General features: G+C 38.9%; 1 protein-coding gene across 2 annotated transcripts in view; it reads right to left on the bottom strand.

Moving 5' to 3' along the window:
• Positions 1 to 17,063, bottom strand: part of map3k5 (mitogen-activated protein kinase kinase kinase 5) — a 51,392-nt gene that overhangs the window by 27,612 nt on the left and 6,717 nt on the right. For both annotated transcript variants that reach the window (XM_077710689.1, XM_077710688.1), the window contains exons 3-7: positions 15,862 to 16,046; positions 14,001 to 14,102; positions 12,281 to 12,379; positions 6,503 to 6,616; positions 5,060 to 6,010 (exon numbers count right to left, since the gene is read on the bottom strand). In XM_077710689.1, coding sequence (XP_077566815.1) covers positions 5,060 to 5,486 — 427 coding nt within the window. In that variant the 5' untranslated portion in view covers positions 5,487 to 6,010; positions 6,503 to 6,616; positions 12,281 to 12,379; positions 14,001 to 14,102; positions 15,862 to 16,046. The remainder of the gene's footprint in view (positions 1 to 5,059; positions 6,011 to 6,502; positions 6,617 to 12,280; positions 12,380 to 14,000; positions 14,103 to 15,861; positions 16,047 to 17,063) is intronic.

The following is a 17,063-nucleotide window of genomic DNA, read 5'->3' on the forward strand; positions in this document are numbered from 1 at the left end:
ATTAAGAGAAAATTAAAATGATTTGGAAGAGAGATATTAACAGTCTTCTTTAAATCCATGAACTAGCTATGTAAAAAAAAAAGATAGAATTCTCAGTACCAGAACCTTCAACCAAGAAGCAGAGATTTGCAGCATGGGTTTTGCAATCATTAAGCCCCTGTTCTTACCCAAACGATTACTGTATTCGCCTTTCCATGTACACTGTGTTTCCCATAAGTGTGACATTTCAGGCCATATAAGGATGTTGATGTCTGCTTTGCTTCCCAGCATCATTTTAAATTGCATTGAAAATGTGTTTGGGTGTGAAGTCAAGCCGCGAGCCTATTTCGATGCTTGTAAACAGATATTTCTAACGCTTGTTCAGCATCACATCATTGGAAAACCAATGATTTTTTTGGACATCTTGGCAACGTGAGAAAACATTTGAATGCATGCCACTGCATCAGCCGACATGGCAATATGAAGAGAGAATTGTTTAGGGAAGGCAACAGGGTAACTTGAGTTGTTATGTCGCCCATTAAAAGCAGACTCGAAACATCAGCTCACATGTTCACCTCACTTGTCCTTACAGCAACTTGAATAAGTAATGGAAACTCTGAATTAAGTTTAAACACTTGTATCTCAAGGGATCACAGTTTTTCCATGTGGAAAATGGTTCATTTACTCCTGCGATTCTTTTACCTCACAAAGTTAACAATGTTGTCATACAACAACAAAAAACCCAACTTATTCTTGGCATTCATGTTCATTTTCATTGCATCATTCTCACAATTTTATTTATATGATGTTTGCGGTCATGCACACTGCCTCTTTTTAATGAATCATGAAGTGTTGTAACCACTTCAACTACAAAATAGCCAATGAAGTTTACAGTGGTCACCCAGGTGGGCCAACCGTGAACACACATAGGTGGTTCGGACTTCGCTTGAATAAAACTCGTTATACTCAAGTGCACTTGACAGTGCAGAGAATGTTGTAACCATGGGGACTACGGGAAAACTGCTATAAAAGATTGAACAATCAGTCAGTAGGTATACTGGCGATTTTTTCTTCTGAAAGCCAATGCTTAGAGAGATGAATGTTGATGTGAGAGCAGCGGGAAGATTGCACTGGAGTTAGTCCCACCCTAAATACACAGAGGGCTTACTGTCTCTGTGCTCGACTGGAAAGTGTTTCCCACACTCAAAAAAGGAGTTTTCTTTGCAGGAAAAAAAGGAACCTCGGAAACAGTAACGTTTGCCTTGTCTGCCAAATTTCCAGGAGTACCAATAATAGGTGTGGTGCTCTCAAACACGATCACCTTTTGTGTTGATATTATAGCAACACGTTAGAACACAAAACATAATGTACAATTACACCCATCCAGTATACCGTCATAATAGTGTTTTATCTTTGTTTTTACAAATTCGAGAAGGCATTCTCAACTATTCGACAAGGTAAATAATGAAATATCGATAACAAATTCCTTGCTCTAACCGTCATAGAAACTATACAGGGCAATGGCAGCATCAAGAAATCAATAATCGACATAAATCCAGTTGAAACTAGTTGCAACATCCCCAACATGCGACTGTTAATCGGGTGTAAATTAAACACTCAAATTGTCAAAGCAATGCTTTTTTTCCTTATCTGAACATTTTAACATGTCACACTGAAAATAATTGTTGGCTGTAACCCAGTAATAGCCTTGGGCACTTTTAAAATCTATTTTTTCCTAAAAGATGTGCACAAGTATTCACATCAGTGCAGTTGTGGAGCTTTAGAAGCTTACTGACAGTTAACTACTGTTCTCAATAGATAGGCTAATAGTACGGTTCAGTGTGTTTTGCATGCACTGCCGGTCAGGAAGCTGCAGGTATGAAGAGACAGTGCTAAAGTCAGGCTCAGGGAAATTCCCTGACTCATATATGACTCCGTGCCACTTTGCAAGTAGAGGAAGGTTGTTGTTAATCTAGACAAACACGTGCTGCTGACATCCGACGTAAACTTGGCACACATGAGAAGAAAGATCATGACTCAATTCCTATTCACATTCAAATACATGCAAATCCAGATATGCACGCTAAGGAAGGAAACAATTTCGCGGAAAAAAAAAACTAATAGAAACAAAGCATGCACTAGTTATTTAGACAATTATATGCTGTCCCAACAATGGAAGATAAATGCTTCCTGTCTTTTGGAAAATAAAGTTTAAGCATATGATGCCATGTCATACCAATCTAGTAATTTATTTCATTTTCCTGTCCTTTTTTCCATCTAGGGTCCATTTGAATTTGCACACACTGATGTATTTTTCTTTAACAAATCGCACTGGTTCCAAGGAAGGGAGGGAGAGGAGGGTTGGGGTAGGTTCTGAGAACAGAATGCCAATTCATCTCCAGCTGACCGGCATACCAGGAGGAACAAGCTAACTCCCAACTAGGAACTGTCTACGTTTATGACTTTAAAGCAAGGGTTTCTTTGTGTTAGATCCTGTCAGAACAGAATCTGGTAGTCTTATTTGGTCTGATCTTGCACCTTATTAAAACGCTCTGTGATAATTGACTTGAAGATTTGGCTACAGTTTTGGAGTATTCCATTCAAGTCAAGCCAAATAAATTTGAAAAGCCCGATTGCACACAAAGTAATACAAAGTGTTTTACAGCAGATGCAAATCTACAAGGCACAAGTAAGAAATGTAACAAATGGAATAGATAAATCAGTAAATCAAATGTCATGCACGGATTGGAACATTTTGAGGCCACAGTACTTGACATCCTAACAGGAAAGAATGTGCACAAAATGTATTCCTTTTAAATCGGAAACAGAACTTGTTTTTCTTTTTAAGAGAAGAGGCAAAAAAGTCTTGAGTTCATTTCTGCCACAAAGGCAGTTTCCCACTGAGCAACCTGAGGGTTAATTTGTTACGACCTTGCGCTCTCTCACCTGACATGCCACTGAGCATGCAGAGTCAACAAGAGGGGATAAACAACCTAAGAGGGGGGCCAGCTGATGGGATTGTAGCACAGAGACTCTCAGCTCACCCGTTGACAGATTGGTGCTACAGAGTCTTAATGTTTGTATGTTGTTAAATCATAACAACAAAAGACAGAAGGCATATTGGGAGAATGAATATGAATTGCAAGGACTAATTTCCCCTTGAGCATCACAACTGAAATATTGAGGGCGCCCTACGATTGGCAGGCCACCCATTCAGGGTGTCCCTCGCCTGATGTCTATACTTAGCTTGGATAGGCACCAGCACCCCCATGACCATTGAGGATAAGCAGTTCAGAAAATGATTGGATAGATGTTTTCTACAGTACTTGTTTTAAGTATTACTCATACATACCTACACTAGAGGCTATAATTCTTTATGAAACACTTTTTTTTCCTTACAGTTCAGAGCCTGAGCAAAGATGAACCAGTCCTATTGTTTTCTATGACGGGCATACTCAATTAACTACAAGTACAATACTCAATGGTTGTTACCATGAAAGCAGCTGTCACTTCAAGTAAGACATGCTGTACTTGTCCATCAAGCCCAAAATATCAGATTGTCTTTGTTAAGCAAGGATTGTTGAAATATTATAGAATTATAATGATTATCAGTTCATTTGTAAAGAAGCACTCATGAAAACATAACATGGCAGCCTCTGGTTTTTCATTTTTGAAAGCTCTGCAACTTTAACTTTGTTGAGAATATACACTCAAGGATAATGCATCCTCCTGCTTTTCATCCTCTAGCCCAAATTATTCTTGTCGTCAACACCACGTGACAAGATATTTAAAGGCCAACACCTTCTTGTTCAATTTGACAAAGACAAAGTGTCTCTGAATATTCACAGGCAGGTGCAGGTGCTGTCTGGCAAGGAACCCGCTGTATCATTTTTGTGCCCAGCCTTCATTACTCACTGGGACGCGCTCGTGCAGGAAGAAGTATTACAGTGTGTACGGGCAGATACTGTGTGTTTCTGGGAAAAAATGCCTCAGTCCTCCCACGTGAACCATGAAATATTTCCACTGAAGTTCGAAACAAGATAAACAAATGGAAAAAAGGGGAAACCTATAGTGACTGAATTGCCAGGAAAGTAATGTTTACCAGTCAAAGTTGTGCAGTCATTTTCTATTATTATGATATATGACTTACCTGTGACTTTTACTTTAAGCAGTCATGTATTGATTTTATTACACTGGGACAAATGTTTCTTGCCCCTTTTTAATATGACCGAAGCTACACTGAGGTTTGAAACGCTTGACCTTTTTGAGGTTCACTAAACAAAGCTACATCAAAAGTTTAAATATGTGCAGATCCAAAACAATATGCACTTTTATGATGCACATTGAAATTCACCTGCACTCAAACAAGAGTAAACTGCAGCTTTGTGAAGGGTCCAATCTCAAGTAGTGGCATGACAATCTGATTTATAAGCCCCCCGGGTAACCTGTCCTGCAGGCATCCACTTTCCAAGGTATATGACCTTTGACCCAAGAGCATTCCAGTATATGTAGTCATGTTAGAATTAAAATACCTGGTACCAAATAGGGCGCATCGACCTCATGGTGGGTTACCTGGGTTCAAATCCAGGTCGGTCTACCTGTGTGGAGTTTGCATGTTCTTTCCCAGGCCACGTGGGTTTTCTCCGGGTACTCCGGTTTTCTCCCACATTCCAAAGACATGCATGGTAGGCTGACTGGACACTCTAAATGGCACCTAGGTATGAGTGTGGGGGTGAATGGTTGTTTGTCTCCTTGAGCCATGCGATTGGCTGCCCACCAATTAAGGGTGTCCCCCGCCTCCGACCTGAAGTCAGCTGGGATAGGCTCCAGCACCCCCTGTGATCCTAGTGTGAATAAAGCGGTTCAGAAAGTGAGACGAGATGGTACCAAATACTTTCATACTTGCTCATTGATTAGATTTAAAGACATTATTTGACTCACATCAGAAATATTGGGACAAGCTTTCTGGTGTCAGATAAAGTTTGGATGACCAATCTCAGTTTGGGGGCCTTATGTTTGACACTTGTGCATGAATAATTCCATTATAACAGATCAATGCATTGAATTCTGAAGTCAATACCTGCATTATAGAAGCGATCCAGCACTGTGGTCTCCCCAAAGTCCAGCTTTCCGAAGTGGACCGTCTCCAGTTTGCTGCCCACTGCCTCGCACGCGTCTCTGAGGCATTGCAGGGCCATGCACTCGGCGTTGTTCTGTTGGTTCGGCTCATTGTTGAAAACATAGGCGACACTTACTGGCCTGCTTTTGCACGATTTGCCCGTGGACAGCAGACCGCCGCCATCCGGCACACAGCTCCCGGGAGTGTGGCCGTGCACCCCGCTTGCCACCACTGAGGAATCCTGCCAGAAAGTCCCGGCTGCAGGAACCGCAGCCCCCGGGGAGGCTGCCGTGGTTCTTCCCCGGGTGGTGCCGGTACTTTCCCCGGCGACATCACCTGCCCTGAAACAAGGAACATGCAAGGAAATGCCCTCTTGCTCTTGGCTCATCTCGAATGTCTCGTTTTTTCTTCTTCTTCTTTTTTTTTCTTCAAAAGGCGGATGGAGAAAACCAGCGAGGCCGTAAAAGCTCCATGGAGACCTCGCGGTTTCCCACGGCGGTTTACGCCCGGTGCCTCACACCTGCTCGGGCACGACGTGCAAGTCTCGCGTGGGTTCAACACACGACCTGAGGCTGCAAGGCGAAATCATGCTGCAAAAGTTGCACTCTTTGCGTCACGGCGACGTCCAAAAACATTGCACGCAAGTGGGAAAACAACAATCTTCGTGCATTCCTTTCGACTCTTTTTTTTGGAGGACAGATCCGGGCAAGTTTGGCAAAGCTGCAGAATGGCGACACGACGTTAAAAGTCGTGCATTCGCTCCTGAAGGAAGTCCGTCACGTACAGTAGTCCAACCCTGCCCAGTTTTCTACAGTTTATCTTCTGTTCCGTCTACTTGCAGCTCAGTGGGCGGTGTCAAAGCCAGGAATCCTCGTGTAAGTGGGCGTAGTTATGTTGACCACGTGTGAGGCTCTGAAAGGGATCGGTTGCCATGGTAACGCTTGTCAAAATATAGTCTGGTCAAGTTGAGTTTCGAGGGGTGATACAAATAGTATGTTTACATGTTGTACTGAGATTTTTTTGTTTGTTTTAGGTTTGATTACTCTTTATTTTTTCTTTTCTTGATATTTCTATTGACCACATCTGTACAGAACATGGCAATGATGTCCCAAAGGGATCTATTTGATTATTATAAGAGTAGCAAAGTGTAGAGATTTTTTTTAAAATAATGTAAAAGTAATATATGAATAAAATATATACATTTTATAAAGAACCCTTCAATAGGTTCTTTTAAATTTAACTTTTCCAAAATAGACTTGTCAAAGATAGAGATAAAATATTCTTCTTTGGTCTATGTAAGATGTATGTAGTATTGCAATTTCAACCCATGTTTTATTTAGGTATGATTAATCTCACCAATTATTCTCTCAGACCTAATCGTTAAATATGCACTGTAAAACTTACCTAATGAATGGTTGTTTGTCTCCTTGGGCCCGGTGATTGGCTGTCCACCAGTTCAGGTGGTCCCCTGCATCTGGCCCAAAGTCAAGTGGGATAGGCTCCAGCACCCCCTGCGACCTTAGTGAGGGTAAAACGGTTCAGAAAATTACATACTATAATATATAATTCTACATATATATCTATATATTATATATTACTTCATATACTGTAAAGTAATTATGTGTTTGTTTCTTTTCTTGATGCAGGTGGACCTCTAGCGGTAAAATTATAACATTGCAGGAAACTGTGATTATTTCATAAAGGCAATAAATTCCACAGAAGCAGCATTATTTCTTTCTAGACAACATGATTAAAATTGGGAGTAAAAAAGATAAGTGGGGCTTTTATTACTGAGTGAGTACCAAAAAATATTTTTGCATGCATGTGTCCAGTGTATTATTGTTAATGACACAATATTATTCTTTAAAGGGATTTTTAAAATGAACTTCAGATATTTCACTTCAATTGTTTCATGCATAAGGTCAAAAGGTGTGTGAACTGGTTGAAAATTGCTTGGAATTGAAATGGTGTGTAATCAATCTCGCCACTAGATGTCACTCAAAAACAGCACATAGATTTTTTAATACAATATTTGAAATAAAATGCTGCACTCAAGACTGAGTGAAAATACGCTCATATTGAACTTGCACACCATCACTATGATACTATCGATCACATTATCGTTTCATTTACACTCAAATGCCACAATATATATCAGGTGAAAGCAAATTCTTTATGATTGAGGTCAAAATACTAAAAATAAATAAATAGAACACATTTTCAAATAGGGGCGGCCTGGCGGATGAGTGGTTACCGCGTCAGCCTCACAATAGGAGACCAGGGATCAAATCCAGGTCGGTCCACCTATGTGGAGTTTGCATGTTCTTGTGGGTTTTCTCCGGGTACTCCAGTATCCTCCCAAATTACAAAGACATGCATGGTAGGCTGATCGGACACTATAAATTTCCGCTAGCTGAGTGTGAATGGTCTGTTTGTCTCTGTGTGTCCTGCGATTGGCTGGACACCAATTTCTCAGTCAGCTGGGATAGGCTCCAGCACCCAGCACCCCCGCGACCCTAGTGAGGATAATGTGGTTCAGAAAATGAGAAAGAAGGAGAGGCAATAAAAAGACCTGCAGTGAGCTTAGTTAATGGAACAAAAACAACAGCTTGTTACAGCAATCATGCTTAAAAAAAGAAATAAAACACAATTAGTATTATTTTTAATATATACTTTTAAATTATTGTTTTTAATAATACTGGTTAACCTCTTCCCCATTTAACTCACACACAAATACAGTGGAGCTAAGTTATACTTGATTTTTATTTGTGATGTAAAATCTTACAATATCTGAGTCATTAACATATGACCCTTTTGCCTAATAAAATATCATATATTGTTGAAATGCAGTATTCATAAATTAAGTAGTAGAATTGATTGTTTTTTTTACAGGCTTTTCAGTGAATGTCCTGTGGGTCTAGAGAAGGCTAGCCTACAATTTCATTTGTCACGGCTGGAATTTTTGGAATTTTAATGAATGAACATTCAAAGGTTTCATTTGTGATTCTCTGACAGCTAAATGCTCTCATTTATTTAAAAAGCTACTCTCGAACAGTGTTAATCTGCCTTTGGTGAAGAAAAGCTCACTGAGGTTAATGACAACAGTACACTCTTAATGTGAGTAAAAAAAAGCAAAAATAATGATGTTTTAAATTGTTCAGAGTACACTCATTCATGTCATATCCATCAAAGTAGTACACAGACCTTTTAAACTTTTGGTTGGTTCAAATCCATTTTCTACCATAATTGTTAAGTGTATACTATACTATGGCTTGTGTGGTTGTGTGGGGGGCTGCTGTGGGAGAGTCTGATCCACTCTTCATACTCTGGGGGACCGGTAAAGGCGTCTCAGTGTGACTGGGGTACTGCCCTAGGTACTGGGGCGCGTATGATACCCCCTCAGCGAGGTCCCCTACGGAGTGGGTGCGCCGGCTCAGCTAGCTCAAGGACAGCCGGGGTTCTTTTTTTCTATTATACTTTATTCTGTATTATATTCTGTACACTGCAAGACTAACATGCATTAAGGACATAAGCATCACAAGACATATTTTAGGTTCTGACTTTTTGTGCTGGGAATCACAATAACACAGTGAATGGTGGGATGTTAACTTTGACAAAATCTATCATATATTCACAGTTTATTTATCTTAGTGTGTGTTAAGGATGCACATCAATATCATGCTGCCCTGCCATACATTAATTTCCTTAATTTTAACCCTTATCTTTTTGTTCTGTTTGTTAGTTGGTGGTGGGAAATGAGTGATGATTTTGTAATGGCACTTCTAATCAGGTAGCATATTGTCACCATGTTTTTCTTCCATTCTATTATATCCTTCTGTGTTGCTATCACAATGAAAGCCCCCACTTGTGGAATTCATCCTTTCAAAGTCAACTAAGTGGAGGTCTTACAGGTTAGCTTTCAAATCATTCGACTGCTTAATATTTGGTTATAATCTTGTTTAAACTAGATATTTTTGAAGTAAAGCAAACCAAATTCATAGGTATTACTGTCTTACAATAATTTCCATTGTCCCTTATTATTTTGAAGTGATTTCCCACATTTCCCTGCAAAGATGAAATGCTAACTATGTATTTAATCCAGAGTTGGGTCTATCTGCGAATTTCGTTGTGGTTAAATATCCACAGTCAGTCTGTACTGCACCCTGCAAATAAAGCCAGCAACCATGAAATGGTCACTCAGCTCTGAAATGGAGTGAATCACTCACATGGCCAAAGAAGTTAAGTTAGTTGGGCATTGCAGGTAAGCGATAGACACTTTGAGGCACAGAATTATTGCATCCCTCCATAGATATCTGCCAACATCCACACAAACATTGTCGGGGAAACAAAATTACAGAAATCTGCTAAGTTTGACAAATGGCAGACGTTGCTTTGCCACTAGCTATTAGCCCGCAATGATTAATAAGTGAGAAAATAATTGCACTTCATTGAGATTGATGACGCCCCATTTAACCTCCCCACTCATCGCAGTCTGCGCCACCGAGCATCGAGATGAGCTTCGGACACGCTGCTACTACTTCGCCGGCCTCAAACACAAACACAAACACACACACTTTTTTTAATGATCCTACAGGGCATTTTTTTCAAAACGCCTTGCAGCACTCTGATCATAAGTTCATTGTTAGTAAGTGAAAAACAATGATCTGAGCTCTAGGAGGCCTCTGGGAATCTCTCCCTCCACCAATATAGAAGCATTTAAGTCACTCACTGAGGGGAATCAATGACAGTGTAGCCACCATTAACTCCAAAACTAACAAGTTTTTTTTTCAGTTTCGGACCCTTATTGGACCAAATGCGGTAGAAGACCCGTGTAAGATTGCAGTCAAAATGCGTAGAAAAGCCTCAGTGATGAGTGACGTTGCGCCTCTCAATCTGCAAAGAGACGTGGCCAAGGTTATTAAAGAAGGATGTTGCGGCGCAAGATGGCCGCTGTTGTGACCAGAGGCAGTGTGCAGAGATAAATGGTTGACCCAGCCTAGTGTCAGGTTAGGATTGATGCCACTATCAGCCCCACTGCTTTCCCAATGATTTTCTCAAATCTCTGATAGAGTGTGTTATCTAGTTACTGGCATGAGGGCAACGGCCTGCAGGCATAAGAGAAGGTCAATCTATGAGGACAATCTTTGTTGGACTAAATGAGAAAAAAGACCTCACAAAAAAGAATAAAAAGCAGCTGCTAGGTCTCTAGGATAAGATAAGCCAAATTACTTCTCTTTAGTAGGATAGGCCTCGGGGACAAACACTAAAATAAAATAAAAAAAGTGAAACCGTTGTTGTTGCTCTCTAACTTCGCCATTGTAGATTTCACCTGGATGCTTCCTTGAACTAATGTCGATGCAACAGTAGAAGCCCCCGTGAGCTATTGGCTGGCTCATCTGCATTCACCTAATGAATGGACTTAACAGGAAAAGAAAAAAATCCAGAATAGATCATACAGTGTAAACACCCTCCATCAAGATCTTTTAAGAAAGAGTTTGATAAATAGGTTGTAATTTAGCGGTCGAGGTCCTGATCAATAATTGTGTGCCGATAATGATGGAGAGGCATGCAAGCGAGGGGAAATGATTCCACTCATTGTCTGAGAAAAATGAAGGCGAGGAGATCACCGCAGGGGGTGCGGGAAGATGTCCACAGGTGTTCGTATGACGATGGAGTCGATGAGAGACAAGACTGATAATGTGGTATTCACACGCGGCCACAAACAGAACAGTGGGAGGGCTTTTAATAAGAAACACAAACACTGTCTGCGTATCCACTTGAGTTGAACTATGTTGTCGCTTCTGACATTTTATACCAGTGACGCTAAATGATGTAACTTTGGTTTATGGGGGAACTCATCTTGATAAAGTTATCAGTCTGTCACCACTGTTTACTTTGTTGACCCACAATTAGTGATGAATCATTCGGGCGTAATTGAGGAGAAAAAGGATGCTACTAATTGTTAAGTTAGTTAAGTTTGAACTTAATATTATATTGTATTGTAGGACAGTCAAAGTTAATGGGCAGGCATTTTTGTAATAGGTGTTCTTCTTCCAAAGTTTTTTTTGTTACATTTCTATACTGGAACAGTTTGAACATTGGTCTCTATGTGGATTGGGTTCCTGTCAGAGTTGAATGTTTGGACATTGATAAATTTCCTTCTGTGAGGGATCAATAACTCTCACCTCTCAGCCCTTGGCGTCCTCCAGTGGGACGTCATAATTACTCTGTCAGACTCAATGTCCTTCTGTGGTGGCCGTGTTTGTGTTTTTGTGAGAAAGTCAAAGTGCATGTGTATATAAAGCAACATGTGCTTTTTCAACATAATATAGAACTATGTTTCCAAGGATTTTTAGAAAAAAAGTATTGAATCATATATATATATATATATATAAAAAAAGGAATTTTGTCAATAAGAGTGCATCATTTTGAAGATATGTTTGAGTAATTCTGTATGCATGGGGAACTGTAGCTTTCTAAATGTTATATTAAAAAATGATAACTCTCTTTTAAGTCAAAAACCTGATGATTTGTGCATTAACTATGCACGTTCTTGTATAAAAAAATGACAACTCAGTTTCAGGTTAAAAATGTGTTGATTTGTGCATTAACTATGCATGTATGGATGCTGTTTACATGTTTTGCTGTTATTTGTTTCTGTGTGGTCTAGTAGTTGATTAGACTGGACTCCTGATTGGCAGTGAATGACAGGCAGGCACCCACCCCCTCTTTTCCAAGTTACCCACGGCACTTTGGTGATGCCTGTCATTTTCGCCAATCAGCGAATGGATCTGACAGCTGCCCTTACATACCAACACACAGCCATGTATGAACCCCCCCATACAACATTGAACATGTTGTTTCTGATATAATAGGAACCTTTCAAGTCAAATGCCCCTGTGGCCTTAAAAAAAACAACAACAAAAAAACATTTTGATATAAAATACTTTCTCTTTACGTAAAGCTGCATTAGAAGAATTTGAAATCTTCATTGCAAGAAAGATGTAAGATTTCAAAGTTGGTAAAAAGACTTTACACTGTTATTTTATCTTGGTTAATTATAACACAGTATCATTTTGATCCATTTAAGGCTGTGTATGTTGTTATTTGGCTTAAAAATACAAATAAAATTAAGACAGCAACTGGTACAACAACAAAAATGAATGAGTATAAAATTCTTACCTGTATTAGATGTACATCTGTGTATCAGGGATTGTACGCTATCCATTAATCAATCAATTTTTATTATCTTGTCAATTACGTCTTTCTTGGTGACTTCAACTGGAATAAAGAAAATAGAGAGAACAATGTTTTACTACAGTAACTTAACTTTATTTGTTATCATCCTAACTTTCATATATTATTAATAATTTTATATTTTAATAGGGGGCGGACCAATGGCTGTCCGTCTCCGTGTGCCCTGCGATTGGCTGGTCCCCCATTCAGGGTCTGCCCCATATGGTGCCCATAGTTAGCTGGGATAGGTTCAAGCACCCCTTGCAACCTATGTGAGGATAAGTGGTTCTGAAAATGAATGAATGTATGAATATTTCAATCCCCTTGAAATCCTTTGGAGATTTAAGCCCTTTTGAATTAATTTGTGCTATTTCAAAATACAACATTTGCCCTCTTTTCTTCTTCTTACCGGTGTTTTGTTGTTGTTATGTTTTTTTTTGCTCAAATGTTCTGTCTCTACTCTTTTTGTGTGGATGAGTGCACGCGTGTCAAGGGCACCATGTGGCTGTACGGTTAGTTAAAGAGACAGCCTGTGGAATTAAAAGTGAACGAAGCGAGGACAAGCCTTCCCTTCATAAAGCCGCCAGAACAATAACAATAATCGGCGCAGCCATAATAACCCCAGCGCTCATTTAGACATCAATACTAATCACGCTCATTTGGAGGACAATAATAACAATCATGCTCATTTAAAGTGCTATTTTTCCACATAGATCTCAAAGCGCCTTCGGGCTTAGCTGATGCTTAACCTAATGATAATAGTTATGATTCATGGCTCAACTCTCCTGCTTGCATGTTTCGGCACACCACATAAACACATTTGTGAGGTGGAGGGGTTGAGTTTCCACTTTGACTCATTAACTTTAGTTTAATAAATAAGTCCTGATCATGGAGTACATCTTTAGACAATGTTTTACCAGTCAAATGAATATTTGGTGTATTAAAAACGTATCTGATCTACTGCGGCAAGCTTAGAAGAAAGCATTTACTTCATTAACATTATTATATGTGAGACTAAGACTGGATATCGTAATATATTTCCATTCATTCACATGTATATTTATACGTCCTTTTTTATTGCTTTTAAGAGTGTTCAATCTTATACACAAAAGTGGCTGTTCCCTTTTTTTGTAAACATTAGAATTCTTCTTAAAATTGGGCATGGGAATTTATCACTAATGTTATCAATTACTCTTACTTAAGTGAAATTTAGAAAATAGTTCTTTTTTTGTGCTCATATAACTTGAACCTTTTTTTCTTGAGTTTATTTTATCATTGCTAGTTGTGTTTTCTTTATTTCTTGGGAATTTTATGTCATCATATTCTTTCAGACAATTAAAAAGGTGTAAAAAGAGAAAGTGGACTCCAGCTATTAATACTTGAATGAAATGTTTAGGATAGAAGAAATGATGGAGTTAAGTTAGACTCCATAGACGCATTAGTAAAGTGTACCAATTGTGGTTAATGTGATTTTGAGTTGCTTCTTTTGCTGAAAATTCCAGATTTCTTTGGAAAGAACAGATCAGCGTCAACGTATCTAAGCGAGTGTGCAGGTTAATATCACCTGTAGGTAACATTTCCTCTCTCAGTCTGTTACACCTTTACATGGTCATCTTCCCATACATAAAAACATCTATTTCTCTGTGTGTGATTTGATGTAACTTACTGGATGGAGCATGGGACACTCAGGCGTTAATGTGCTCCCTCTCGAGTAGTAGCTCATCAAAACTGGGTTCTGGAGCTTTGAACTCTTTACTCTGCAGCTTTTCTGAAATACACACAAAATAATTTCAATGGTCCGGCACTGATTTGCTGTAAAAAAAAACTTGGACAGAAGATCGGTTCTGCACTGCTTGGGAAGATCAAAAGCTCCACTGGCTGTAAGTTGGACACTATCATGGAGCTCTCATTTTGCTCATATATGAGTGTGAAATGACTTCATCTGCTGACTGGGCTCTCATAAGACACCATGTTACTGGAGTGTATGCTGACCCTTCTGTCCTCTCACTTTTCACTGTACATTGATAAAAAACGTGCTACAGCTCTTCCTTTTTACTCACAATACAAGAATTGGTCACGAGGTCATTCCACAATTTGAGGACATGTTACATCACAGCCTTTTAATTTTGAATAATAAAATAAACAATACTAAAACATGCATTTTATGAATCTACTCTCACCCTCTTGCTACTGGGACAATAAAATTTCCCAAATACAGGATGAATCTAATCTCATCTAATCTATTTATGTCCCGAAACCATATCAAAACCAAATAAAAATGACTAAATAACTAAAATAAGAGTATCTTTTTATTGGAAATATTTCATAATCATGTTAAAAATGTAATTTCTCTTTTGTTAGGGCCCTAATAATGAAATTAGATCTCAAATGAACATTAGAAATTACATTTACAATTTAATTTTGGTAGGCTAGTATTATCTGTTTCATTGCTATCTCTTTGATTCAATAAAAAAAAATATATTTCAAATATTAAATATGCAAGTGACCCACAACATTCATGAAAACCTATTATAATATTAACGTGGTAACCACATTATACACTAGACATGAAATCACAGGATGGATTGAGCAATTTATGTTGTTCCTCCCTTTTCTTATTTGTACAAAATAATTACACTCAATTAAATGTCTCACTCCTCCTCACGCAACTCTGCTTTGGATATGAACAGAATAAAAAAAAAATATCCAACTTGCTCATGAGTACCAGTTACACAAACTTTTAATTTCAACCCCTGATATAAAGCTAAAAATAGCCCAGATTAGCAACATTGTTACCTGCAAGCTTGTTTCTGTGACAATGTCAAGAATTGTAATTTAAAGTAATGATTATTCATCCATTCATTTTCCATACTGCTTATCCTCACTAAGGTCGTGGGGGTCACTGGAGATTATGCAAGCCAACAATGGGCAGCAGACGGGGGGCTTCCCGAATTGGTTGCCAGCCAATTGCAGGGCACATGATGGTTATAATACAACATTTGACAATGGGTCTAGAACAGGGGTGTTAGAATGGTTGGTTCGCGAGCCGCTTTAACGTCAACTCGATTTCCCGTAGGCCGGACCATTTTAGATATAATATTTCGATTTTTTTCTTTCATAAATGGATTAAAAGAACTGGATTAAAAGACCTGAATATTCAGTATTTTATAGATATAAAACAATGTTTATTTTAGCTTTTTTCAAATATATATTTTTAGATTTTATAAAATGATTTTTTAACTAAAAAGAGAAAAAATGCTTAAAAAAGAACTATTATTGGTTTAAAAGGGGGAAAATCAGGACATTTAATATACATCTATATCTCTCATTTTAATCTGATCCTAAAACAGAAAGTCGGCACTCATGATTTACTTTCCAGAGCCACACAAAATGATGCGGCAGGCCATATTTGGCCCGCGGGCCGCCACTTTGACACAGATTTATCCCTTTAACTAGCTGCAAAAAAACATTACAATATGCAATTTTGGAATATTGTCCTTGATATATACATTATATTATATACACACCTGCTCCAAGGATGTTTTGATTGTTTCACTTCACAAGGCTTTCATTGACCAAAGAACAATCCTTCATTGGGACCAGGACTGCCTGTTGCAAGTGGATTTGCACCAAATGATGTTTCTTCCCCCAGCAGATGTGCCGATCTTCTAGATTTATGGAAATAGGGCAAGCCATTTTTTTGTTTGCTCACCTAAGGCAATCAAAACATACTTATTAATGCAGAGTGGGAGATTAGTCATCTGTAGGTCAAACCAAACCGACAAATCAGTTTAAAACAAAATCCTTTTGAGAGATTGTGTTGCAAAAAATAAAAAAGATTGGCATTCTTTCTTGAAACAGCCTCTGCTAAAAAAAAAATAAAAACTATTCATTTGTCCTTGGGCAATATTAAAGCTACTCATCCAATTATAGTCAAAAACATTTTTGGGTTATGCGGATAAAAAAAGCTACTGAATTCCAAACAAACTGAGGAGGAAAAAAAACATCTTAGAAGCATGCATGCAGCAATGTTGTGGTCTGCACTTAATTGCCTTTTTTCTGCATAGGATAAAAATTTCAATGCTAATTAGACAAGCGTAGTCCTTAAGCACAGGCCTCCAGTATAGAGGGACATTGTAACTACCAATTACTCTTCAACACTTGCTAGGACAAAGTGTAAAACTAAACTAAAAAAAAAACGCAACTTCTCAAATTTCTGCGCCCGAAACACTTGAATAATTTAGCAGAGAATATCAAAAATCAGCTTGATTATTTCAGCAATAACAACCCGCCTTTTAAATCATGCGGCCGAGCTCTGCGGCATTGCTACTAATGGAGATCGCAGCGCACTTCCCGGGCACAGGAAGACCTCGCCAAAGCGAGCACATGCGAAAGAGGGGGTTTAAAAAAGGGAAGCATAACGAGATAACAAGAGTCGACTTATCGCAAGGATTTCTTCATCTCCTTTCATCCCTACTCTTAATTTCCCCCTTCATTAAAAGAGTCGGACACAGAACCAGGACGTAATGCCGTTTGGCGACCGAGAAAACGTCTGCTTTGTCCTTCCTCCGAACATCTTATTGAGCTGTTTAAGATGATGACAGAGAATATTGCATGTGGAAAGCCAACCACACACACACACATAAACACCCCCACAATTTTGCCCAGAGAGAAAGCCCCCAGGCAGTCTCTTTCCCACTAGCCAAAGGCGATCATGCTGTTTCTATGA

This window comes from Stigmatopora nigra, chromosome 2, assembly GCF_051989575.1.
Source record: "Stigmatopora nigra isolate UIUO_SnigA chromosome 2, RoL_Snig_1.1, whole genome shotgun sequence".
Classification (NCBI taxonomy): Eukaryota; Metazoa; Chordata; class Actinopteri; order Syngnathiformes; family Syngnathidae; genus Stigmatopora; species Stigmatopora nigra.